General features: G+C 43.8%; 2 protein-coding genes across 2 annotated transcripts in view; one reads left to right on the top strand and one right to left on the bottom strand.

Annotated features, from left to right (window-relative positions):
* Positions 1 to 26,337, top strand: part of LRP1B (LDL receptor related protein 1B) — a 3,634,433-nt gene that overhangs the window by 328,777 nt on the left and 3,279,319 nt on the right. The gene's annotated exons all lie outside the window — the stretch shown is intronic.
* Positions 2,938 to 7,163, bottom strand: LOC146857063 (zinc finger MYM-type protein 1-like). Its single transcript, XM_085646792.1, has 2 exons — positions 5,468 to 7,163; positions 2,938 to 3,344 (listed from the first exon to the last, which is right to left on the bottom strand). Exon 1 carries the CDS (start codon positions 7,055 to 7,057, stop codon positions 5,507 to 5,509), a length of 1,551 nt encoding a protein of 516 aa, XP_085502918.1. The 5' UTR covers positions 7,058 to 7,163; the 3' UTR covers positions 2,938 to 3,344; positions 5,468 to 5,506.

Here is a 26,337-nt window from a genome sequence, read left to right as displayed (position 1 = left end):
ACATGTCCTGGTAGTAAAAAAACACTTAGATTCATGTTCCACTATGGCAAGGCCTATCTCGCCCATAAGATAACATTAGAGTTACCTTATTACATTTCATAGTGTAATATCCAAATGGGAAGAGATACTGTTTTTTGTTTGGAGTCTCTTGAATCCTAATTTAAAATCCAAACTTATGGTGGAGTCAGATTTTAAATTACAAGTCAGTACAGGTTAGATTTCTGAATAGAATTTGCCCTTCACTGTCAATTAATTCCTGTAGATGGTGGTACATTTAGAGTGACAGGACAAAAACCATCAGCAGAGGTCTAAGTCAAAGACCTATTACACTTGCCAGATGACAGATACTGACATTGAAAATTAGTGTAAAGTGGCCAATGGAGGTTTTAACTTGGAGAAGCGGGATGAGTAAGAGTTCACACTGAACAATTAGGTGATACAGATAGGCAAGTGCTTCTAAGGGAACGATTGGACAAGCCATATCTGGTTTATACATTACAGAGAAAGAATGCAAAGGTGTCAGAGCATTGAACAGAAGATGCAACAATGTATATGCCATAGATATAGAATATAGTCAGAAGACCTGCCAACTTCAAAAGTATTTTCACTATGTGAAAGAAGGGGAGGTGCTTTGTTCAGAGACCTGTCAAAGAGACACCTCCCCTACCTAACATCTCACCCACTCTAAACAACATACGCTTGTGGAGGCTGCCTCTAATAAATTAGAGTGCTTTTAAACGCATAATGGCCGTTGAGCTTCCAAAGAAGAGGTGGAAACACACTCTATGCAGGGGTTCCAATTTGACTTCCCTCGTCCCATGTGATATCAACTCTTCAGCGGGTGAGCATGTGAAAGGAGCCTGTATTGTATGACCAACAGAGGTACCAGGTGAGATGACAATTCTGAATCAGAATGATGAATAGTTTTGGTTTTAATACAATTTCAATTCCAAATTAATAACACTACCAAAAAGGAAAATTAAAAATAAAATAAGCGGAGCTAATATTGTCAGTATGCCCTAAAGCACAACATTTCTGACTGGGAAAATGCATCTAACCAACAATGGGCCAGATGTTGAAAGAATGGAGTCGGTAAATGTTTCTGCAAATTGAACACCAACCTTTACCAAATACATTTTGTTTTCCGAACCAACCTATGCACTAATAGGTCAGTTTTCAAAAGCCCAATTCGTAGTGGGTTACAAGTTTACCTACTTCATGAATATTAATTATGTAGGTGGCATGTAGCAGCACACTATAAATCACTTCCATCACATGGATGGTGACCTTATCTGGCCAGCAGATGACTTTGTCTGTGATTACTTTGAAATAAAGGGATCATTTTATAAAAAAAATTGATGAAGATTGTTTAATGCATTTTAAATTAAATGAAATGTCTAACTAACATTTTGTCATACTATACTCCTAAAGAATATTTTTCTCACACCCACAATGGGGAAAGAGGTCCTGTGGGGACCCCTTCCCGTCTGCAAAGGCCTTACCACTAGCTTTCAGTAATCAGTAAGTCGCAAACATGTATACATCCCACTGAAATTCAAAATTTGTAAGATACACCCCAAACACACCCCTTCCAAATAGTGAATCAGTATGTAATCACAAACCAAATTTGCGATTCAATAAACTATTACTAAATTGTAATTTGGGTTTTTTACACTCCAATATGCCTTTGTACAGTCACAAGTGGCCTGATTCACAGAATCAGGCGTTTGTGAATCCGAAAATGCTTGGTAGAGCTAAACCAAGCATGTGAGCACCTGTAGTGAATTTTGTGCATGTTAATCTTCATAATCCATGTCAGCAGATGTTAAAAACCCACTTTTTTCTTGACTTGTTCTAAAAGAGAAAAGTGCATACATTTTTAATGACTCTGTGCCTCTTTGTAACCTTCCAACCCTGATGTTCGAGTTTTATGGACTAAGTGATAATGGGAAGTGAGAAGAAAGATTCAGTGAAATGTTCTGAATACACTAATTTAACTCAGTTGAAGCAGTGGTGGAGAGAGGCATTACTTTCTCTGCCAATGCAAGTGAAATAATGGGGTTTTTGTGAACATTACGAACACCTATTTTTTAATCTTAATTTGAATGCTTAAATGTATAAATATTTCTGAAAAACGAGGAATTTTCATGAACCCCATGGATTTTTTTCATTTAGAAAATATTCTACATTTTACAAAGTTTAAAGTAGCCTTCCATGTCATTAGAAGATATTACACATTTGCAAAATGCCTCGCAATATGATATCTCATGAATATTGCCAATTCCAGATGCCCATCGCGGCTTTTTGTGTAATATGAAAAGCCGTGAGTGAACACATACTAGCCAGGGGCGGTGGGTGAGATTTGAAAGTGGTGGGGCGCAACCGAATTAGCATACAGCACCGTAGCGAGCGAGCGCAGCGAGCGACCCCGAACCCCAAAAGGGGGGTTTGGGGGGGTTACCCCCCCCAAGAAAATTTTGGAAAAAAAGAAGAAAAATCGTGCATTTTCAAGCAAATTTGAGAAAGCAGGAAGGTTAATAAAGCAATTGTGAAAGTGCAGTTATTACATTAATAGATGGCATAACATAGGTAGCTGCTTATTCAGTATTACCACAGAGCTTCATACATTCTGTCCTATTATGCTCAGGTGCTGAATTCAGACTATAAGACTCATGGAAATCTCAGCTCTAAGAGTAGAAGAAGTTGCACAGCAGTGTAATGGTTGCCAGGCTCGTTCCGCAGGAGCATCAGGAACTTGAAGAAAAGTCCACAGTCTTCCCCTACGGCCTTCCGACTCTATTAGAATAGACTCTAGAGTAACGAATGGCACGCAAGGGGAAAACAGGGAAACAAAACAAGGAAAGGCGGGGGAAGAAAAACAGTCTTACAACATACTGAATATTAGACTCTAGAGTAACGAATGGCAAGCAAGGGGAAAACAGGGAAACAAAACAAGGAAAGGCGGGGGAAGAAAAACAGTCTTACAACATACTGAATATTAGACTCTAGAGTAACGAATGGCAAGCAAGGGGAAAACAGGGAAACAAAACAAGGAAAGGCGGGGGAAGAAAAACAGTCTTACAATATACTGAATATAAAAGAGGCAGCGCAATGCGCTGTTACCGTGATTCTGGTTGAGCTGAACTTTGTACACACACTTCACATAGGTCCACGCAAGTACCCCAAATATAAATGGTATAAAGCAGTGTTTCCCAAACTGTGGTCACATTCCCAGGGGGGTCCTCAGGCAGTAATTTTAAAAGCACAAAAAAGTTCCTTGTAGAATCAGCAGTTTTCCAGCAACAATAAAAGTGTCAAGATTACGTCGGTGATTAATGTACCTGCTGGAGAGAGATGAGAGTTGTGTCAAGTGGCAGCTTTGACTTATCTAATGTAGCACAGAGGGTTAATATGCCTACTGCAAAGAACGTGTACCATGCATTTTGAAAAACATTTTTTATGTGCCTAGGTTAGTGGGTTACTGCTTTAGTCACAGAGTCTTTTGTTACTGTGCAGTTCATAAGTGACAATAGTAATCTAGCACAGTGACCTATAAACTGTCATCAAAGAGCTGCTTGCAAGCTGCATGATACAAGTTAGAAACATATGTTTGTTTCAAGTCTTTCATTATCCTAATCCTGCTAAAAAGGTTTATTTGGGTGGAAATACATTTTTATTGTTAAAGTCAATGCTAACCACTGTTATGTTCTGAATCCTGAGTTTGTGCTTCTCCAGACCAAGCACTCTTTAAAAATGCCTACCAGTATGAATAACATGTGAATCCTACACCCTGTAGTCGCATTTGCCTTATGTAACATTTTCTATACACTGATTTACACGTATGAATCATTGTCTCCATGGGGCAGATTTGCAAGGAAATTGACTGTGTGTGTCGCAAGCCATTTGGCTGCGCCGCACTGAGTCACTTTCGAAGCACAGGGATGCAACATATTTACAACAATATGTTGCATCTCTGTGCTTCCCCCTGTGCTGGCGCACAAACTGCTGCCATGCGCCTGCACAGGCACATTTGCACCATGGTGCAAGGATGCCTGTGTCGTGGGGAGATTGTTTACATGCAGGAAGGGTTACTTCCTGCACATAAACAATCAGAAATGGCGTTTTTCAACTTCTAAGTGTGCTGCATTAGCACACATAGAACTTGCAAAACGTCATTGTTTTACTGATTGTTTATGTGCAGGAAGGGACACCTTCCTGTACATAAACAATCACCAGAGGAAACATCCTGTTTCTATGCGTGCTGCAGAATGCAACATGCATAGAAAGAGGAGAAATTAATACATTTCTCCAAGTTGCCCCTCCCTACGCCTCCCCTGGGGTGGCGTAGCATTCAGACACATTTCCAGATTTACGATTCTTCGTAAATCTGGAAATGTGTCTGGTTCCATGGGTTATGCGTGGGAACACCCACAGCAACACTCATGGAACGTCCCTTTCACGTAAAGTGCTGTGTGCAATTGGGCCATATTTACAAGACCAGTAAAAGTCACGCAGGGTTGCTTTTCCTGCCTTGGAAATATGGGGCACTAAAATGCATCACTGGTGCATCACTTTTTGTGACGCACCTGTGGCGCAAGGGGCTTGTAAATCAGCCCCTATATGTGTGTGATTTAAGGTGCTCTGACATCCTTCAATGGTATGAGAGATGTTATAAAACAAATTAAATACATGTGACAGAGGGGCTATCGAGAGATGAGAGGCACTGTTGGAGGAGGATAATATGGGAATCATTGAAGAACCCCAACACAGATTGTCATATCCTGGTGCATAGTAAGGTCATCATTTACTACTCTTTAAAAGCTGATACAATTCAATATATAATGATAAATTTGTTGTAGACTGCACCATTGTTTCCTAAATTGTCTTGGGGGGAGAGCCTCCCAAAGCCCCCTTTGTAGTGGTCAGGCGCACTCACTGCACTAGGTGTGCACTGTATGGGGACTGGTCTGAAAACATTTGCCTGGGCTGCTTTGGGTTTCCAGTCTGGCCCTGGCAGGAGTCTCATACTGCGAAATAAAAACAACCATTTAAAAGTTAGTCATGGAGATGCAGCGCTAACCCTCCTGTTTTTTGCTAATTCTTTCAATATAAAATACTAAAATCCTTAGTAATTCGAGTATCCGTTTTGTGTGCACACGTGTGTTTATTGTTTTCGAATTACTGTTTTAATGTTTGAAATTTAAGTCATACAAATTGCTTGGGGGTCCCCGGCTTCCAGTGGTGACTCAATTGGGGTCCTCAGGAGTAAACAGTTTGGGAACCACTGGTATAAAGGTTTTCGCAATTTGCCAAGGGGAAAGGTTTGATAGGCAACACAAGCAACGAATCGTTCACCCTGCGGGAGACAGGTCCGGCCAGTGAACAAAGGTGAGCAAATCTGTGTAGTCTCCAAATAGAACAAACACTACAAAACTTTTAAAAACAGAGATAACAATGCATTTCTTACCTCAATCAGAATTTTTTGTATTCAAACAAGTAGCAGCATTCACTTTTTGTAGATGAAATCCGCACGTCTCTCTTTCAGTGTAGCAAACTTGTCAATTACTTTCATGTTGAAGTCCGGTATCTTTTGGACTAGCTTGCTCTCTACAGATAGCATCGCCAAAGCATTTAGTCTTTCCTCTAGCATGGTGTTCCTGAGGAATGTCTTTATGCGCTTTAAGGCTGAAAAACATCGTTCAGCTTCTACTGTTGTCATTGGAGTCGTAATCACAATTTTTAGTAAAGTCACTGTCTCTGTAAGTGAGTTTTCCATATGCAGTTTATGAATTAAACTCAGCAAAGTCAAGGCGCTTGTGGCCTTCCGGTACACAGGCATTCCGTAGAGTACAGTTAACTCAGTTCTCAGCTGCTCTTTTTTGAGCATAGGATACGCTTCCACAGCCTGATTCAGAGCACGCTCAGGGAAGGATTCATCATATTGTGCAAACTCTTTACCTTGCAATAAAGTCGCACTCACCAAATGTTTTGTGAACGAAAAGCGTTCTTTCGCCTGCACAATTACAATGTCACATATCTCCTTTCCAATTCGAACCAGAGAGGTGATGTTTTGTCTGCGGTTTGCAAAAACAGAATGCTGCGGCAGTTTGCTCTCTAAATCTTCAACCCCATCTCTCACTTTCATAATCTGTTGTACAAATGCAGATGTATTGGCTTTCACAGAGACAGTATCTAGGTCTTTTCTTTGCAACTGATCGTATAACACATCAACAGGAATCATTATGTCATGAAATAAAAACAGTAAGAACTGAAACTCTTTGTCTTGTAGTGTTCTAATAAAGCCATGGGCTTCATTCTGACTTGTGTGATCAAAGTCTGCTCTGGATGCTATGGCGACAAAACATTTCTCAAGGCCCTCCCTCTGTTCAAAGATTAAGTTGACTGTACGAATGTGAAAGTTCCAACGAGTTGAGGATCCCCTTGGTACGCTTTTGTCCACAATCTCATGAAGGGCTTCTGTTCTTTTGGGGGAACGTGTGAAGAATGCTGCTATGCCTCCGATATCCTGAAAGAAGACTCGTGTCTCTCTGATCTTTGATACCGCCTGTTGCATAATAAGATTGAGTTGGTGGGCGTAACAGTGCACAAAATGAGCATTAGGGTACACATCTCGAATTCTCTTCTGAACTCCACTAAGGCTCCCACTCATTACGGATGCACCGTCATAGCTTTGTGCGATAAGCTTTTGTTTTTGAGGCAGGTCCGGGAAAATTAAGTCCAGTTGACACAGTATTGCTTCAGTGATGGTTGCTGCACTAGAGTCACTTAAATGCGTGAAGCCATAAAATCTTTCCACAATGTTTCTGTCACTGTCAAGGTACCGAAACACTAACACGGACTGTGTTTGAGTGGACACATCAGTGGTGTCATCAGCCTGAATAGCCACAAAGTCTGTGTTTCGCAACTCTTGCACAATATGGCTTCTTATAATTTCGAGCATACAGTCAAGGAGTTCATTTTGTATTGTATTAGAGGTGCCCTTAAAGACTGTAGCATGTGCTAAATGTCTTTCCAAATCCTGGTCTATGGTTGACATTAAATCCACTAGGCCTCGGAAGATCCCGGGTTTTGAGGAAGTTTCTGATTCGTCATGGCCTCGCAATGCCAGTTCGAAAGCACCACAGAAACGAATGCAATCAATGATCTTGGATAGATTGTGTCTGTTCTTATCAACAGCTTCATTGTGTTTTTGAATGGATTTGCGATACGCATCATTTATCTGCTGCTCAATTGGTGCGTCTTCCCCCAACATTCCCAGTCTTGTCAGGTTTTCCAGATGATTTCTTGTGAGCGCATGCTTCTTTATTTTTTCAGCGATGTGCTTCAGGTCGACCATTCCTTGCCGTGTCCAAGAAAAGTCACCGCCAAACAGCAAGCAGGGGAAGCAGAACAGAGAATTTCTTATAGGGCACCCTGTAAGCCAATCAGCTTTTGTGTACCAGGCATTTGAGAATGTACGTTTTGACATTTTTCCTCTGTCCTGGTTAGTTTGCTGTAGGTTTATTTCAGGCTGATGAGGTCCCAATTGTTTTAACTGTAGTTTTTGTTCAAGTGGCCGTGACTGGAATGACTTTGTAATCAGCTCTTGTACTGTATTCATGATGGGGTGTTGCTGGCCTTACCAATATATATATATATATATATATATTAAAGAAACCTGTCAATAATCAAAGTACAACGTATAAGGTGCAGTGCAATAATATGAAATTTCAGTATAAATACATTATACATATATCTTGTGCATTATCCTAATACATCTCAAATGACTGCTAAAAATAGAGCCGTACTGCCTCCTGCCTCTCTGTGCCATAGTGGTTGCTGGAGGCACTGAAAGACACTGCTTGAGGGCCTTGAGAGTGACCACAGACATAGCTCTAACTACGATGTAAAAAAATATATAGCATCAGTCTCCTTACCTTTAACACTGGTGTTTGCTGGGTTGTAGCCGGGGTCGGGTGAGAGAGCAGCAAAGGAGGTTGGGGTCCTCTTGTTGTTTGCTGGAAAATTGCCCCAAAATGCGGTAATGTTTCAGGTTGTCAGGTGCTGAAAATGAAAAGATAACAATTTATTTTTGAAACAGTAGGGTAATGAAACAAAGACTGTGGGGAAAAAACATAACGCTCCAATTTTTTCCTTGCAGTTTGCATCCAGCTCTTAGATGACAGTTAATAGCTCTCTGTTGTATGTTAGGATTTTAACTTAGAAACTGCAAGTACCAAAAGGATCTCTCTGACAAAAGCTGTGCCTCACTGACCTATTTACATCTTATGCATTTTGTGATCTGCATCAGGTATATATGTTCTTTGCAGCAGGCACATTAAGCTTCTGCGCTGCCGCCTGCTGCTAGTTCACTACTGGGACCACAAACATAGCGATTCTGCTGGAAATCTTTTACGGTACAATGACCTCCCCAAGCTGGCCAAGGCCAGGACCCTGAGCCGCCCAATGTCTCCTTCACTGGCGGTCTTCAGGCGTAAGGACGGTCCTTCTCGAGGTCAATCCCTACATCCATGGACCATGAAATCCTGCACCTGGGACAGGGTAACCTGCACTACTGTCACCACAGAGACAGGCTGCACTCTATGTAAATCCGGAGGCTTCCAGGCCCTGGGGTTACCATACAACTCCATAAAACAGGGACACATCGTTCAAAGCCCTAGGCTTTCATTTCACACAACAGTGCATTCTGGGACATGTAGTCTTGGTTTAGTTCAATTGAAGGCACTGGAGTATCAAACAAGACAACAATGTAGTAAAGGACAGTCCAGGACTGGAAAGGGGTGTCTTCTAGAAATGTGCTCATGTGGTAACTCGATATAAGACAGGCCATTCTACCCTTTTACAGGAAGTGAAATTAGTGATAGCAACTGCTATATGGTAAGATCTACTGCAGCTCACCACACCTTCAGTGGCAAAGTACTAAGTGCCAGTTATTGTGCGCCACAGCTGCGCCTGCATGGATGCACCGCATTTACAATGCGGTGCACCATGGGGCAAAAACGGCACAGATGCGTGACGCATCTGTGCCTTAAAAGTGGCGCATTGCTGGAGTTGCGTCGCAATCGCGACGCAGCTCCAGCAATGCCCTGGGGGGTCCTATCTTGTTAATGCTGCGTCAATCCTTGCGCCTGCTTCAGGCAGGCGCAGGGTTTTGACGCAGCATGGGCATAAAAGTGACTGAGTGAAATCTTGTAGATTTCACTCAGCCACATTTCGGAGGCGTTCCTGCGCCGGAACGCCCCCCCCTGCGCAGGAACGCCTACATGTGGCAAGCAGGGCTTTACAACGTGACGCATCTCCCAGATGCGTCACGTTGTAAGTACCCCGCACCATGGCACAGGATTTGCGCCTCTGCTGCGTCACAAAAGTGACGCAACGGCGGCGTAAATGAGGCGCAAGGGGCTTGTAAATCTGCCCCCTAACCCTCTTGTGTAACACAGCCTCGGTTCCAGTGAGCTGTCCAGCAATGACACAACATAACACAACGATGCAACCAGTGCGCTGCTGAAAGGAGGAGCTGTGTCGGCTCAGATGCTCTCAACATGTCACAATCTGAGTGCAGTTTAACTGGGTGCGCACTCATGTTTTACGGGCTTAAAATAAACCTACAAAAGGCTTTCTGCTGCCATCTAAGTTATACATGTACAACATATCACTGCTGATTCAGCCATTCATCCTTCTGAGGTCGCTATTCTGAACACCAGGCGCCAACAAATGCAATTAGATGTTCTGCAATAAAATGTGATTTATAGGTTGTGGTAGTATTTAAATATCATTTGTTCTCATGATTTATTAGATGAATACACTCTCAGTGGCGTTGTATCCACACACAGACACGCGCGGCGAATCCCCCCACCCCCCCCCGCACACACAATCCCATAGGTCACATTACAGTTACACTGAGGGCCAGGTGGGGTGTAAATGTCACCAGAACCCCAAGACCGCGCCATTGGAGAATAACACAAGTTATCCAATAGGCGAGTTTGTATTATTTGTTTTGAAGCAATTTGCACCCAAAATGTTTCCCGAAGAAAAGCGTTTTTGTAAAACAGTTCGGTAAATATTAGATCTGCAGTTTGGTGGTTTAAAATGAAAAGACATTTGTAATTCTGCCTTTCAGAAGGGGCGCTTTCGGGGCAGGCGCTCTGCTTTGCTGCGCACAATCTAACAGTAGGGGTACGATCTCCCTGACTCTGCCCCTGGGTGCAGCTAACAAAGGGCCCTGATTCCACCCAGCATGTTAAAGTGCTGTTCACTTTCCACGAAGACAGCCCTGACTGATAAGCTATGGGTAAGGGTGAAACGCAGCCATGTGGGTTGGGGCTGCCATGTACTCCATGCATTGTCATGCTTCTACAGCAGTGAAACTAGCCAGTCCGTACTTAATGGGACATATTTCACAGCTATGACATCATGACAGTGAAATAAGGGGTGTGAATCACGACTAGTCAAACAGCAATACAATCAGCTGACACGAAAACACAGCGTGATCCTGAAAACCAAGATGCTGTTATGATTGGATATGTTCCGTACCACACATTACATGTTTTTTTTGTAAAACATGTAAAAAACACCTGACTTTAGTTTTGGTTAAACATTTTAATTTAGGAGAACAATTATTAATTTAAGGAATACGCTACTTTTAGTGAAATACGGACATTACATCAAAGTAAGTCATATTTCCTATCAATTCTAAAGCTCCTGCAGTAGCGATATATTGCAGCCACACGCGTGCACGCACATAAACACACTGATGTATGGAATATGGCAGCGGGATTGTTTCTTTGCAAGCTTTCCTGGAACCCCGGCCTTGGATTCGAGATACTCAACTGAGCCAACTATAAATGCTTCCAATAAGATTAGGCATAGCACAGGACAGTATTTGTCCAGGATCACACGCATTTGGTATAGTGGAGAAGCAGAGATTAAAAGAAAATGTCTCCATGCTGAAATTTGCAATTTAGCCAATTACCCATATCCAGACTACACCAGTGAGACTTACCTCAGCTCAGTCTTCGGGTTGAACTTGTGCCAGAATCGAAGGACTTCAATCTCCCACGAGGTCCACAACGAGGCGACTCAGGCGAGGAGTGAGGTAACGGTTAAACCAGGCTGAACCGGATCCCAACAGCGCCGCGCGCCGCAAATGGCCAATCACTGCATGACTACATTAAGTCAGAGACAGTGATTGGCCATTGTGCAGGGCGGCTGAGCCACCCACGCTCGGCATCCAATATGGATTGCCCCTGCTGTGCTGCGCGGTGACCGGCCAATCCTGGCGCTGCATGCAGCGCCGGGATTGGCTTGTAGGGCACATCAACTGCTCGCCCTGTCGCCCTTTTGCTGCCAGGCCGGGGTGTCGCCAGCATAACCTGCACCCCCCCCCCTACTAGCTAGGCCCTGGGGACTTTATTGCGCATGCTCGGGCAAGTTGCTGCCCGAAGCATACATGCGGGAAGGAAGGAAAACAACGGAACTACCGCCCCGCCCCCCCTGCGCACTCCCGAGTCCCGAATCAGTCGGGTGATGCCCGGGTAAATATCGCGCTAAGCAAATTAGCACGTACATTTATTTTAATTATTAGGCGTAACATTTATTTTAATTATTTTGGCAGCTGCGGGTCCAGCAGGGCTGGTGGGGCTACGCCCCTACGCCCCAATGGACGCACCGCGGCTGATACTAGCACAGTAATTACTAGAGCCCAGTTGTGAGTTTGCTATGTCATTATCTCAGGTACTAAATAACGGATTCTGAAAGGCACATTTGCAAAGGTACAGTAAGCTCATATTTAATTAAAAGAGTCCTACATTAATAGCTACATGGTCTAAATTTCTGATTACTTGCCATGCCTTCACATCACATTCAGAGCACGGAACATACAGCTAATATGATTTTTCTAAAATAATAATCGGTGGTTAAATACGAAGGCCACTCTGCACGACGAAGAGTGAACATTTAGTTTAATTTCAAAATTATTATTTTCCAACAATTATATTGGTGTTTTTTCCCCTTTTTGAGCTTCATAACATAAGTGGTATGCTGGACCTTGCAGCCTTAGGACGGTCTTCCCCCAAACATTTTGCCTTCATTCCTACTATTTTTGCTGATGTCGTGTTTGCTGGCCTAAGGTGTCTTTACACTATTCCAATGCTAACCAGTGCTAAAGTGCATGTGCACACTACTTTTACATTGGATAATCCCCAATTGGCCAATTTAATTTACTTGTATGTCACTAGTAAAGTGGTACTAACTGTACCCATGGCCTGTAAGTTAACTTCTACTAGTGTGCCTGCAGCACTGATTATGCAACCCACTCAGATAGCCCTTTAAACATGTCTCAAGCTTGTGTGTGCAGTTTGAAACATGAATTGAGATTGTAGGGCAAGCTAAGAGGATAGCCCTTGAAGTAATCAAACCTTTTAGGAATTTGGCATTTTCCTGCCATAGCCGCTTAGTGCCTGCAGGCTGTCTCTGGGTCACAGGACTGAGTGTAGCTGACAGTTGGACTTTGTGTAGTCCTCCTAGACAGCAACACACAATAGAGGGCTTAAGTGGGCCTGGAGTTGCCATTACTGGTATGATGGGAGGGAGGAGCTTGATTCAGCCCTATTTACACTTGAATAGGTTGTGTCCTACCTCCACACAAAGGGCTTCATACCCACTGTACTTAGTCTGGATCCAGCGCTGGGAAGTCAGGAAACCTGTGGACTTCAAAAGGAAAACTCTAGAAACCTCTCCCACTTCAGAGGAAGGCACAAGTATAAATATTGAACCTCAGACAACCACCCTCCAGCACACTTCTGGACCTGTGGATACACTACTAAGACGAAGGACCTGGGTCAGAAGGCCTGGACCTGCATCTGTTTAACTGAGGTCCTCAGAGCGACTCCAAGGGCTAGCTGGCCAGACTCCTGACTAGAGCCTCAAGGACGGAAGGTTCCTACACCCTTAAGCCCAGCTTCTGGACTTTGCCATCTGTGAGTCCTACCTACCCTGCCAAGTGGTGCCACCGCAGTCCTGGACCCTAGAAAGTGGACCTGAAGGTGCTCTGCCAGCCCATCTGTGAATCCAGCAGAACCAACGCATCTTCTCTGCTGTGTGGCACATTCCAGAGCAGAACTGACATCTCATCTTTGCTGCGACTATTCTTTAAGTCTAAGGACTCCACCTCAATTTAACAGCATGCATCAGAACTGCCACTCAGCAAAGCTTTCCATAGGCAGGCCCTCGCATTGCAAATTTCTCATCGAAGACAGCATAGATGGAGATGCAGGATCTCGCATCACAGACTTGCAGCTCCTCAGAACCGATGTATTGTCTCAACTGTATGAAGCATTTCTGATGCTGGACTTCGCATCGCAAGCCTCGTCCACTGAATTCTCAACAATAATGCAGGACCTGACATCACTGCTTCGCAACTGCTTGGAACTTACACATCACTTTGGCCACACGCCGCATCCTCCTAGACAATGATCCGCAACCAGGATTTAAGGTACTCCTGTTCATCAGGCCTAACGGGGTCCCTGTAGCCAGTCCACGTTCCATTGAGGTTTGTCTGAATGTGTGACTTTGACTGAGCCGGGCGTGACAAGATATCCACAGTTGGCACTTTGAGCTTTTTGGCGCTATTTTTACTGAAATCTTTAACATTTCATATCTTCAGTTCTACAGATTAGATTTATGTTGTTTTGGTCTTGTTGTATTTATTAATTATTAATCAACTTTTCTACATCAGGTGTGGTTTCCTTTTGTCATGTGTTTTTACTGTTTTACTGATTGAAGTGTTGCATAAATACTTTACACATTGACTCTAAGTTAAATCCGACTGCTCTATGACAAGCTACCAGGGGCTTAAGGACAGATTAATTTGTCATTTGATAGTGACTTTAGCCTGACAAGCATTGTGGTTTCTCCTTGAGTAGGGGTTAACCCCCTCAACCAGCAACTCAATTTCCTACCTTGTACTATATACCAGCTGTGAGTGGCAGCAGCAAGTTCTGTGCAGCAAAAACAACCTAGAATTGTACCTTTTGAGTGGAAGGCAGTGTTTTCCATCACGATAGGTTTCAGGTGTGCCTTCTCTTTATCATAACTACAGAATGGTAGCACTCTAGTTGTTTATTAGAATACTGTGGTGATGCTGCAGTCAACCACTGGGGAATCAACTGACAGGCTTCTGCTGCTGTTGGAAGTTCATTTTATTCAGAATATCAGACTTTTGTTCTAACATGACCTGACAAGAGACCCTGAGATTAGATTTTTTTTCCAAGTTTTAGCTTCTGTAGCACCTTCCAAAACCTCTATGAGAAAATAACAAAAGAACATTATTTTCTATCAGACTTGGTTCATGACATTCCAACAGAGGATCAGCATTTTTCACAGAGTAAAATCACCTTAGAATACCGCATTTCATAAAATTAGCATTGTATCACAAAGAAATATTTTACATTGAGACTAAGATCTGTTATCGCCCTTGTCATGTGTACCTTTTCTTGACCCTTTTCTACAGTGCATTTCTTTTTATTTAGAAATATTCTGATTTACATTTTTTGTGCTCACAACCGCATGAAACACCATATAGTGGAACAACATGAACATTGAGCAAAGCCTGCGTTCCATACATTTCAAGCAATGTGAATTCACTACAACATGTGGAGCAATTCACACAGCACATTGACACCAAATGCCTAAATACCCCCATTTTTCACCCGATTTAGCCCACATGTACCCCCCCCCATAGCCTTTCATGCAGGCAGGTGATCCAGTAATTTAGAAGTAATTCCCCCAAGCCACTACGGTATCTGCAACATTGTCATCTCATCGGATAAGTTTTGAATGTTGTTCTTTGGTTATTGCCCACTCCACTAAGTCTTTCCTTCAATGCCTAAAAATATGGGCTCAAGACGCCACCCGGTGTGTGGCAATCCAGCATCGTGCCAGGACCATGCCCAGTGCAATCAATCTAGCTTTCATTTTCCGTAGTGAGACAATAGCCAGTAAACACAGTTTTATAGAGCCCTCCCTATTAAGTTCCGCATCTTGGGCCAGGGCTTGTATCACTTTTCCCCAGAAGCCCACAATCAGCATGCACCCCATGTTACAGAAAGGTCTGCAGTGGGTTTTCCACATCTCCCACACAAAGTGGGCATTGCAGGATAAATCTTGGAGAGATATTTTCAGAGTCATGTACATTCTATGTAATAGTTGAAACTGTATAAGTGTAAAGCCTGCATTGGGGGATACTTGTTTTACTGCTTGCCGGGCTTCTTCCATTCTGCATGTGTCAGTGCTACAGGGCAAGCTGCACTCTGGAGCCCAATCAGTTGTACCTACCCTAGCAGTCACTAAGGCTACATGGAGGTGAGTTATCAGTTTTCGGCAGCAAGCTAGTGCTACCAATTGTTGTATTGAAGTGAATTCCTGGGGTTTGCCAGGGAATGAGGGCCAAATCATTTACACAATATGTGCTATCCTAGCATAGTACAGAAAACTGCGTTCTTATACCAAACAGGTCCTGCACTTATGTGAGGATATGAATCCATTATTAAGGAATAAACCACCAGCATGTTTACAACCCCCCTCACATCATGTTGTGTTGGAAATATCTCTATATGGAAAGTCACTTGGGACTCCGTTTCCCATCATAAACACCCCTGGGAGCTAATACAATTCATGTGGAGCTTCCAGGTGTGATTTTTCTCCAGTTGGGTCCCACATCAAACCAACTCACTGTGTGTTGTAGTTGCAATACAGTATAATATATAAACAGGTCGGATAATCACAGTTCACTTTAAACCCGCAAGAGTTTCTGGGTATCTAGTTTCACTCAGCTTCTCTCCTACCCACATTGGATCGCACAGCAGCCTGGCAAAGATGGGTAAATGTTTCAGTGGGAATCAGACACATGACATTCTGCAAAACATACAGGGAACAAGACAAAAACACAATTTTGTCTAGGCAACCCCTCCCATCATAGACAGTGGGGGTGTTTTCCATAAATCCTCAGATGGATGCCATCCATCTATCATCCTTGCCACATTAAGGTCTTACTGAGTCACTGGACATCTTGTCGCCCATACTCCCATGAATTGAATTTTTGTAGCTCCATTTTCTCTGGGATAGACATGCCCATCCATCCAATTTACCCGGCCTTAATATTTTCAATTTAGATCCATTTGTTAGGAGCCCAGAAACACCAGCGAAACCCTTCATCATTTCCTACAAAAAATGTGTAGACCTCACCAAGTCTTGTCAGGTACACCAACGTGTTGTCTTTGTACATTGAAACAAAATGCTAGGTGGTCGCAAGTTGGATGACCCACAGTTTTGATTGAAGGTGGGAGTCCAGCGATTTGACCACAAGGACTAATCAAACGGAGGATAGAGTGCATCCCTACCTTGTCCCCCTTCCCAGTCGCTAAGGGTCAGAGATTATGCTCCCAATTAAAATCCTTGCAACCAGGTCTGTGAAAAGTGGCTAGACCCATTTATTAAATGCAGGGCCAAACCCCACATGCTGCATGATTACCCCCGTTTTGCCATTCAACTATGTTGAAAGTACACTCCAGGTCCAAGACCACTAGTGCTGAGCTCTCATTGGAGTTTGTGACAGTGTGTATAATATGGGTCAGCTGCCTAAAGTTATACTTCATACCCTCCCCAATAAAACATTTCTGATCTGGGTGTACAATTGTGCGAACAACCCATAGCAATCTATTAGGCAGTGCCTTTCACATCAGTTTAATGCCAGTATTCAACATTGACATTGATATTAGCCTACAGAAGGAGAGACAAGATGGATCCCCTCCCTCCTTAGATATCAGTACCATCACTGCCTCTCTCATATTTGGGGGGAAGACACCCTTCTCACTAGCTTCATTAAAGACTTCCAGCAATATCTCCAGTATTGCACAAGGGAGAGCCTGATACAACTCACATGGGAGACCATCTGCTCCTAGCATTCTGCCATGTGTCACCTCTGCTACTAGCTCTTTATTTTTCTCTAATTCCAGTGGGCTATTTAGACTTTGCCATTGGACAGCCATGAGTCTTGACAGATCTGTCACCTGAAGGTGCTGTTTCAGGGCAATCTGTGACACAAGGTGGAGTTGGGCAAATCCTGCCCATAGGAATTTAGTTCATGATTCATTTATATGGTCCCTAATGACTATATCCACACACCTCCATGTAGGGACAATGTTTACACACAGGGTTTCTCCCACTGTAGCAACCACACCAGCAATCGCCTGGATTTTTCCCACTCCCTTAACAACCTCTGTCTGAATTGTGTACATGTGTATTTTTCCAATCTGGACCATGTGTCCACAACCTGCCTCATTACCGCAACAAGCTGTCAAGGCCAAATGGGCCAGGAATGAGGGCTATTGTCAAATTGTGCTGGTTCCATTCTGAAACAGTTAGTTCCCACTCCAGGTGCCTAGGCACTCCAAAGACCTGGACCATAAATTCTCCTCTCAGACTACTTTACATGCCTCCCGCACTATCGCTGTGCTGTCTGTGAGAAATCATGGCTGTTCTAAAAAATGAATGTGGTCTACTCCATAACATGACAGACAAAAGAACCATAAGCCATCATGTCAGTCTGCAGTCTCCATAGTGGAATAATGGACCTGACTGATCCTGTGTATTGCAAAGTAGAGGTGATCCGTTAGATAGATATCAGGCTCAGTATGCAGAGATTTTGTAAGTGTAGATGCCATCCCTCCTTTTCAGTATGTAATCTACATAGCTGTATATTCAGGTGAGTGATAGAAGTATGTTTTATCTAGTAAGTGGAGGGGACCCAAAATGCCCAGTAACTGTAGATCACCCTTCTCAATATCTGCTCCATGATGGGTTTAAGGCCGTTACATGAGGAAAATGTATCCTGCTCTCATATAATTTCCATACGCAGATATAAAACAATGAGTCTCATCACTTTGGGGAAGAAGAGCTCATCATGAATTTTTAGCACATAATTATTAACCAGGCAAGCACATTCACTCCTCCAACCACAATCAGGTATCTATCATTAGGCTCTAAGATCCTATCAGACAAGGAGACCCCAGCTGTTATCCAAGTCACCCCTCCTCTTGTACAATTAAAGTATGTGACTGCAAATATGTTTCCCCTCTACCTCATTCTGAGGTTCACCCTTCAACTTTAAGCAGATGGGTTTCGTGCAACATTGCAATTTGATCTTTATATCTATGTAGATAGGAATAAACTCTATAGATTTCAGGCAGCTATTAAGGCCTCTGACATTCCATGTTATTAACAACATACCGCACAGTCATGATCCCAATAAATGTTTAGAGACGACCCCTGTCCGATTCAGGTCCAGCTGACAGCCCCTCCCTGCTTCTGCAGTTTCTGCTGAGCCTTAGTCAGCACCCTTTATCTCAGTGATCCTCAATGATTCATGTAGTTGCTCACAAAGCCAAGAACAAAACCTAATTCCCTGCAAAGCAAACATAACACGAACCACCACTCCCATCCGATGGGCAGATTGAGTCCCTCCCAATTTGCAGTCCACCGAAGTGTATCACTATTTTGCCCTGAATACGAATTAACTTGTGCAAACCCCTCCCAACCCTCTACAACTTGATTACCTAACCCTTTAAACTAACAGATCCCCTCAGATATGGAGGACAGAAAGAAACATAAAAATAAAGAAACTTAGGGCAACTTGCGACCTACCAAAACCAACCCTAGTTAGGGTAACCTCAGCCAGAACAGGTCTGCCAGCACTAGGCCCCCAGTAGAGGGTTGTTTTCCCCACAGGAGTAAGACACAGTCTCTCCTCCTTATGAAGTTGGGGTTACAAAGAGCATCACAAGCCACTCCTCAACCCAATTTTCCCTTTTTGGATGGTCTTCCCCCCACTTTTTTGCTGCTAGATGCTATGGTAATTGATCTGAAAGTGTGCTGGTTCCTGCTAACCAGGCCCCAGGACCATTGCTCCTACCCTTAAATTGTAAACATGAATTGGTAAACCCAATTGGCAAGTGTTTTTCACCCCTGGAAGGCTCTAGTATATAGTGCCAGTGGTACCATGGGCAGGGATGTGAATGGGGGACCAGAGCTGCAGCACTTATTGTGCCACCCTGAGTGACCCGAATTAAACCGAAGGCTGCAGCTCTGCCATGTCAGACCTACACAAGCAGCTTGCCTGCTCACGTTTGACGCTGCACACACCATGTGTGACAGAGTCACCTCCTTGAATTTAATATATGTCAGTCACCACTAAGGTAGGCCTCCTATAGCCCAGGGGAAGGGTGCATTATATTACATGTGAGGAAATACATTTGCAAAAATATAGTACCCTGTGGTACAATTCTAAGCATAATTGTACCATATGTACCCAACCCTCCAGAGGATAACATGGGCTGGGCACTGGACAGTCCCCACATGTCCATCTCCATTATAGAACGGTTAGCTGCAAAGTGAGAGGAAAGTTTAACAGATGTTATTTAAAGGTTTTGACATTCATTTCATTATCATAGTTAGTTTGATGAAAGTAATTTTCCTTTTTGTGCTGTATACTATTAACAGCCTTTGTACATAGAAACATCTCATAGCCCAGATGAAGCAACATGTTGTTGTGAAACACGTGTTGGCCTAAACAAATAATACCTCTTAATTTGAGAATAAGTTTACAATAGACACATCCTCAATCATTGAGTCTGTACCTATTACACTTTAAGACCTCAAAAATAGTCAGGGTTATTCCATTATGGATTGGTCAATTCACTTTGTGTTTAGTATCAAACACCATGCTTTTTAACCCCTGTCATGATCGTGTTGTTGAGGGTTTACCAGAATGCACCTAAGTGGCACTTTAGGCAGCCCACCAAGTTAACCCGGTATTCCTGTGATGTGGCTGGCTTTTTCGAGGGTTTGTTGCCAACACAGAAGTTTGACCTTATGCTGGGAAGTGTATTTTACTCCCAGAGGCCAGATACAAAGACCTGTTTGTGCAGCCGGTGACACCTCAGCTCACGCAGGATGGCTAGCGAATGGACCTTCACAGCGGAGAGCCTCAAAGGCTTCACGAGTGCCATGGAACAAAGAACTTGTATCCCATTCGTGGACAAAGCCTCTCTCTACCCCAGGCACTGTTTTTCAGGCAGGTGGGAAATTAGCTATGCAGGAGGCATGCACCTCCAAAAGGCGGACCAAACCACCAGGGAGCCGTTGCTGAGGCATAGAGTTGAGGATGGTTTTGGCCATCTTGAATTTAAACTAAAAAGCAGGTTATGACTAGTTTTAGTGACATAATCCCACTGGCTATGGTCATTACTGAGGCGGATTAGCTGCACAACTAGATGCCCATTGGCTATTAGTCCTCACACCCACTAACACCCCCAAAATCCAGGATTTAAGGGGCACCCCAGACACCAGAACCTTAGATTCAACATGATAAGAAGAGGAGACCCATTTCAGTGACAAGGCAGAACGCCACAAAGAGAAGCACTAAGCTCTGCACCTGTGGCAGCCACCCTGCACCTGCTGGAATGCGACTCGACCAAGTCAAGAGATTGGTTCCAAAAGGAAGGTGAACCCCTCTGCAGACTCCAGACTTCACAAGAACTCCCTTGGGCTAGAGAAACTTGTCCCCTTTAGTCGGCAGGCACAAACCGCTAAATCTATGAAATTTAAGTACTGTCCACCGAGCCATCTGGTGTGGCTGCTCAAAGTCACTGGACAGCTGGCTTCTGGTAATGGTAGTTCTGACCCTCAGGGAGGCTCAACTTTCTACACCGTTCCCCTGGTCCTCTGGAAGAATATTTCCTCAACCACAGTGCTTGCAGGTACCAAGGCTTGCTGCTGGTCAATTCAACTACTACCTGATTTACTCAACACTTCAAGAGAAGAGATCCAACTGCATGAATGACCAATCACCCCTGTAGCTTCATTGTAATCCTGCATTTGTTTTCACCCTCTCTTGGCACACCAGTCGCCACCACTGGTCACGGATCTGTTCAGCACCACTGATAGCCAAGAACACATTTCCACCTGAGTCCATGAGCCAGTAGCGTTGATCTGCCTGGACACTGTTCCAGGGCCAGCTCCTTGCTTAGGTTTCAAAGGTTTTTGCTCAACATGACTATCAAGCAACTTTTTGCTAAGGTGACCATTTAAAGACAGCAAGCATGATTGACAGCTCTGTTTGACAGCTTAAGTGCACCTCTGCACCCTGCTCCCCTGAACCATGAACAATTGTGCTAGCTGTTGTAAACTGATATAGAGACCCACAAGACTTTAACTCTGAGTGGGTTCAGTAACCAATTGCACGTATATGTTTTTCCCAGGGCCGGTTCTATGTGTTTTGCCGCCCTAGGCGAGAATTGAAAAATGCCGCCCCCTCCCTTTTACTACCATCACTCTCTCTCCCTGTCATCCAGGCTAGAAGAATTAATGCATTAGATATAAAAGAACTCCCCTCCCCCTTTTAACTTGGGTCCAAGCCACTGGGATGACCCCAGTTGAAATTCTTCCCTAGAACCTTTAAGCAGGCAGCAGTATACAACGACCGTTGATGCACATCTGCAATAATGGGTAATAACTTATAGGTACTGTCGAACATCAGGCATGCCAAGCTTTGCCTCTCATGGCGCCGGCGGTACCACTTCATAATCCTGTCTGATTCCATGTGTAAAACCTGGGCTCCATCCATCCATCCGATCCTCACATTTCACAAACAGCATCTGCCATGACACATCGCAAAAAACAACCCCCACCCCCATGACAAGTAATATGGAGGATGCCATCTATTTTCAGGTCATAGGACACTAAGGAAGCCACTAGCCACACCTGACCCTTTCTATTAAACTACAGTCTACATATATTATAAACAGAACCTTACCCACAGGGATAAAAATGTCTATTCTACCTGAAAATTGTTATCCTATGACTCCTGAACTTAATTTAACTTTCCACAGAAGCCTGGTATAATTGATGGTGTCGTGACTTGATTCCACACGACCCCTCCATCAGCTCCTCAACCAAACCACTAGCTCAAATGCACAACCATCAGGCCCCACCCACGGCCACCGCTCCACCAAAACACTTCAAGTAAGTCCCTGCACCAACTCCTGAAGGGCCTCTGACAAATGGCATCCTGCTTTGGGTCTGTCCCAGGGGCACATCCAATACCCCAACCTCTTCCTCCAAACATGGTGCCCTAGGTTCAACAAATGTGAGGGTCAAAAACTCCCCCGAAAACTAACTCTCCTCATCCAGGCCACCACTCCAAACCACAGGCCACTAACGCAAAGCACGCACGTCCCTCCCTGTACCCTTTACAATGAGTGACACACATTCAAATGATGGATATAGACGTGCAATGAATGAGTGACCTTCTATTAGTTCACATGTGATCCCATTGAAAGAGATGGTCTTCAAGTGAGTGAGAAAGTCTTTTGGTGAGTGAGATGGCCTTCTAGTGATTTAGATGGCCTCCCTTTGAAAGAGACAACTGACAACCTTCTAGTGAGTGGGATGGACCACACATTATTAAAATAGGCTTCTATTAAAGAAGAAGACCTTCCATTGAGTGAGATGCATGTGTTGAGCAGTAGTGGTCCTTTTAACCAGTGTGACGTTCTTTAATAGGATTTTCTCCCTCTGAGTTAAACATACTACCAGTGATTGAAATGCCTATCCCTTGAGACCACTTGCCAACGAGGCATGGGAAGTCAGCGAGAGACGTGACCTTCACCTTCCTCAGAATTACTTGTAAAGAGTGAGTTTCATATGGTCCATGCGGTGGTTTATAATGGTTTGGTTCTGTTAGGAAAATTTAGATTGAGTGTATGTTTTACAGTCCTGCCAAGTGTCACGCATCAGGCGTTAGACTAATGCATTTCAGTGTGGTGCTTCGCACCACCGCACTAAAATGCATTGTCACGCATATTTGCATGATATGATTGCTGTCACTAAAGCCTGCAAACCTGTATGTAGTAGCAGACAGCGCATCACCCCCTGTCTCCTGTTAGACAGTGCGCTGTGAGGTCCAAGAGTATGAAGGCCAGCAGCAGCTCAGTGGTTTGCAGGTGGCGCTACCAGCCACAACCATGATGGTGCTCCCGGCTCTGCTCGCATCGTTCCAGTGCTGTTTCCAGCAGTGCTGAGTGTAGTGCTAGCACTGGCTGGACTTCCCGCAGACAATTCAGTATTGCTGAGGCCGATCGGGAGTACAGTGTAGGGCGTGGTCGGAGTGATGACCTATGACCGGCTGTCACGCGTCTAGTTGTTTGCAGCAGCTGCGAGGATAGGACTCGGACAAGCTGCCTGAATTCACAGGCACCAGTGACAAACCGAAAATGGTTGCCGTGGGAGGTGGCACGAGGCAGCACTTAGCCTGCTGCAGAGTCAATGGCCGAGGCCAGACACACAGCGCTACGGCTGCCTGGATGAAGATCAGATCACCAAGAACAGAGTTAAGTAAAGTAAGTTTTTTCACTCCCACCCGAGTATCTGTAAGAGTACTAGATTAGTGCCCTTCAATTTCTGGTACTGTGCAGTACGTTTAAAATCTTCTTAGTGTGTCTCGTTGCTGAAATGAGTGCATTTTCTGATATTTATGTGCTTCTCTCATCTTTATGTTGCTTGCCAGAAAGTGTCACGCATAGTCCCTGAAACGTCACTCATAATTACACTGAAAATATGCAAATGTCACATCACACATAGCATTATCAAGAAATCAGCCATCCCAGGTATAGAATGATGTCTAATTATCTCTGTAATTAGTGTAATCCTAATGTATTAACTCTATACAATAAGCATATGTGAAGGGTATACATACAGATGATGTCTATTACCATTGTTGAGTGCGGAGAGGGACCGTGACTCTTGAGAAGTGAAGCCTTGACTCACCATTATTTCATATATTTTATTGTAGTGCCTTTTACAGCAAACGCGCTACACAACACACATATGGAATAAAAGGATCGAGTAAAAAAATGCTCAAAGACGCTTTCAAACCTATATAAGCAGCTCATCAAAACGAGGCAGAATGATGATAGAAATGTGCCTTCAATAGTGGGGCTGAAGCACAAGGAGGTAAAAGAAGAGGTAAGTAAAAGAAGAGGTAAATCAAGTAAAGTAGCAGATCGAAGGGCACAAGGTTAGTGTGTAAAGAGACCAAAGAATACCAACAAGAAGCAAGATAATGTACTCCTTGAGTTTACAAGCAAAAACAAGGACACCTTGGTCAAAAGGATCCTGTGAATCTTAGCCTAATATTGAAAAATGATACAGTATTTGTAGATTAAAAAGGTTCTATTGATAAAAATCGGTATCACAGCTTGTGGATTATAAAGGATTTAAATCTCTTGTGAAATAATAATTAAGCCCGGAATGTCATTTAAATGCCTCCGCCTTTCTTCAAGGTATTGAATAAATAAATAGCATAATTTATTCTATTTTTGAGAAATTGATGTTTTTATATTACGTGAGAGGTTGTGCATTCTTTGCTGTGTTTGAAAAAAACATTTTTTGTTAAATTTAATAACTCACTTTTAAAATTAGTAGGAAGCATAGACATTTCCTGGGCCTCCTCAAACATTACCAACTCGCCTTAGAATCTGGAAGAGCTACAGTGTTTATTATAACAGTTATTTACAAATTCCAATGTAGTTCAGTATTTAAATATTTTAAAATAACTATGATCTACCTGCCTGCTGCAGCCGACCCGGATCCCACCCCGGCTTCCCCCGGTGCCTGATATGCAGGCCTGCAGGCCGCAGTGGGAAATCTCTCTACCTCTTGCCAGCCGCGCGCGCACAGCCAACGTCCGTGGCGCCGAACGTGACGTGATGTCACGTCGACGGTGGAATTGAAGGCGCTACGTTACCTGGCCTCACGGGAACTATACTGGGATTGCACTTGAGAAAGTCATGGATGCAGGAGTTAATTATTGATGATAGATATGGGGAGAAAGCACACCTGCCCAGCCTCGACCGAGCTCACTAATTTTTGGGGCTGATTAATGCGTTACTGAATTTGAGCTTCAACACGGGCACACACCTGCTTTATTTATATCTGTAAGTGCTTTCTGACTGTTGAGGTTTCATTTTTATGACGCGGCCAACGGCCGCCCTCCGCCGTTTGCCACCCTAGGCGTCTGCCTAGGCCTGCCTAGTGGTAGAAACGGCCCTGGTTTTTCCCATTGACCGCAACGTTAATGTTTTTCTACACTGGAAAGTACTGATTTATTTATTGCTTTAGAATTGAGAACTCCGGTTATCCTGTATGTATGGATTTTGTTTTGGTATCTAAAAATATATATAAATCAGAGCTATTTGTATATATTGGTGTCGGATTTCTCTTGAATTGTGTCAAATACTTATTGTTCATGTTGGTGATGTGAAATTCTTAACACATGTTCCTCTAAGCAGCCTGTCTTCTCTTTGCCACTCTACCAGAACTAGTAGAAGGTGTACGAGAGAGTGCCTGTGGTCCATCTTTGTGTATCGTGCTAGTATTACATGGTAAGGTACCCCTACGATACCACATAATACTTTTCTCTTGCAACAGTCTTAAGCAGTGCCACTCTCGCTAGGGACCTTTACCTGCAAATATTTGGACTCTCAGGAGAACCCATCCCCGCACCAGGCACTTACAGCATAGTCTAGTATCTCAGCGATGTGTTGACCAGCTGGGATGGCAGCAACTTCGAAGCAAATTCCAAAGAGTCATAATAAGGGGTGCTGTCTATTTCCCTGGAATTGATGTCAGGCCTCACCATCAATTCACAGCTGTCTATAGAGACCACAGGATCATCTGAGGATGATTCTCTTTCTTTGTCCATGGTGACATTCTTGCAAAATGTTATCCTCCGTTTCCTGGGGGCCCGTTGCTCAGACACTAGGTCTCCGTCTGCTTCTCCATCTTTTCTTCTAGCAAGATTTATCTATGGAATGGGCCACGCTTTGTCCAACATTTTTAGCCAGGCGCACACATCCTGGAACTACAGTGCATTTCAATGGGGACTGTGTCCCAGTGTCCTGGAGAGGTGACCACAGGTTGTACTTGTTGTGGCCAGCCAATCATGGGGATGGCCATATGGGACCCCACTTATGCGCCCTAAAGTCAGGGTGGGCACATGCTGCTTCTGTAAATGTTTTTTTAATTCATATTCCCAAATCAGGGGCCACATCACTGAATACTGCAATGGTAGCTAAAACATATTGCCCAAGTGTTGGCCAGCCGATCAAGATTTAACATTCCCCTTTAAATTGTACAACCAGAGTCTATTTGGACACCAAAGGTCCAGATATCACTAAGTCTTTGTGGTGGTTAACCTCGTCA

This window comes from Triturus cristatus, chromosome 3_2 (assembly GCF_964204655.1).
Source record: "Triturus cristatus chromosome 3_2, aTriCri1.1, whole genome shotgun sequence".
NCBI lineage: Eukaryota > Metazoa > Chordata > Amphibia > Caudata > Salamandridae > Triturus > Triturus cristatus.
The sequence above is the reverse complement of the archived record's forward strand: the minus strand, read 5'-3'. Positions and strand labels throughout refer to the sequence as shown.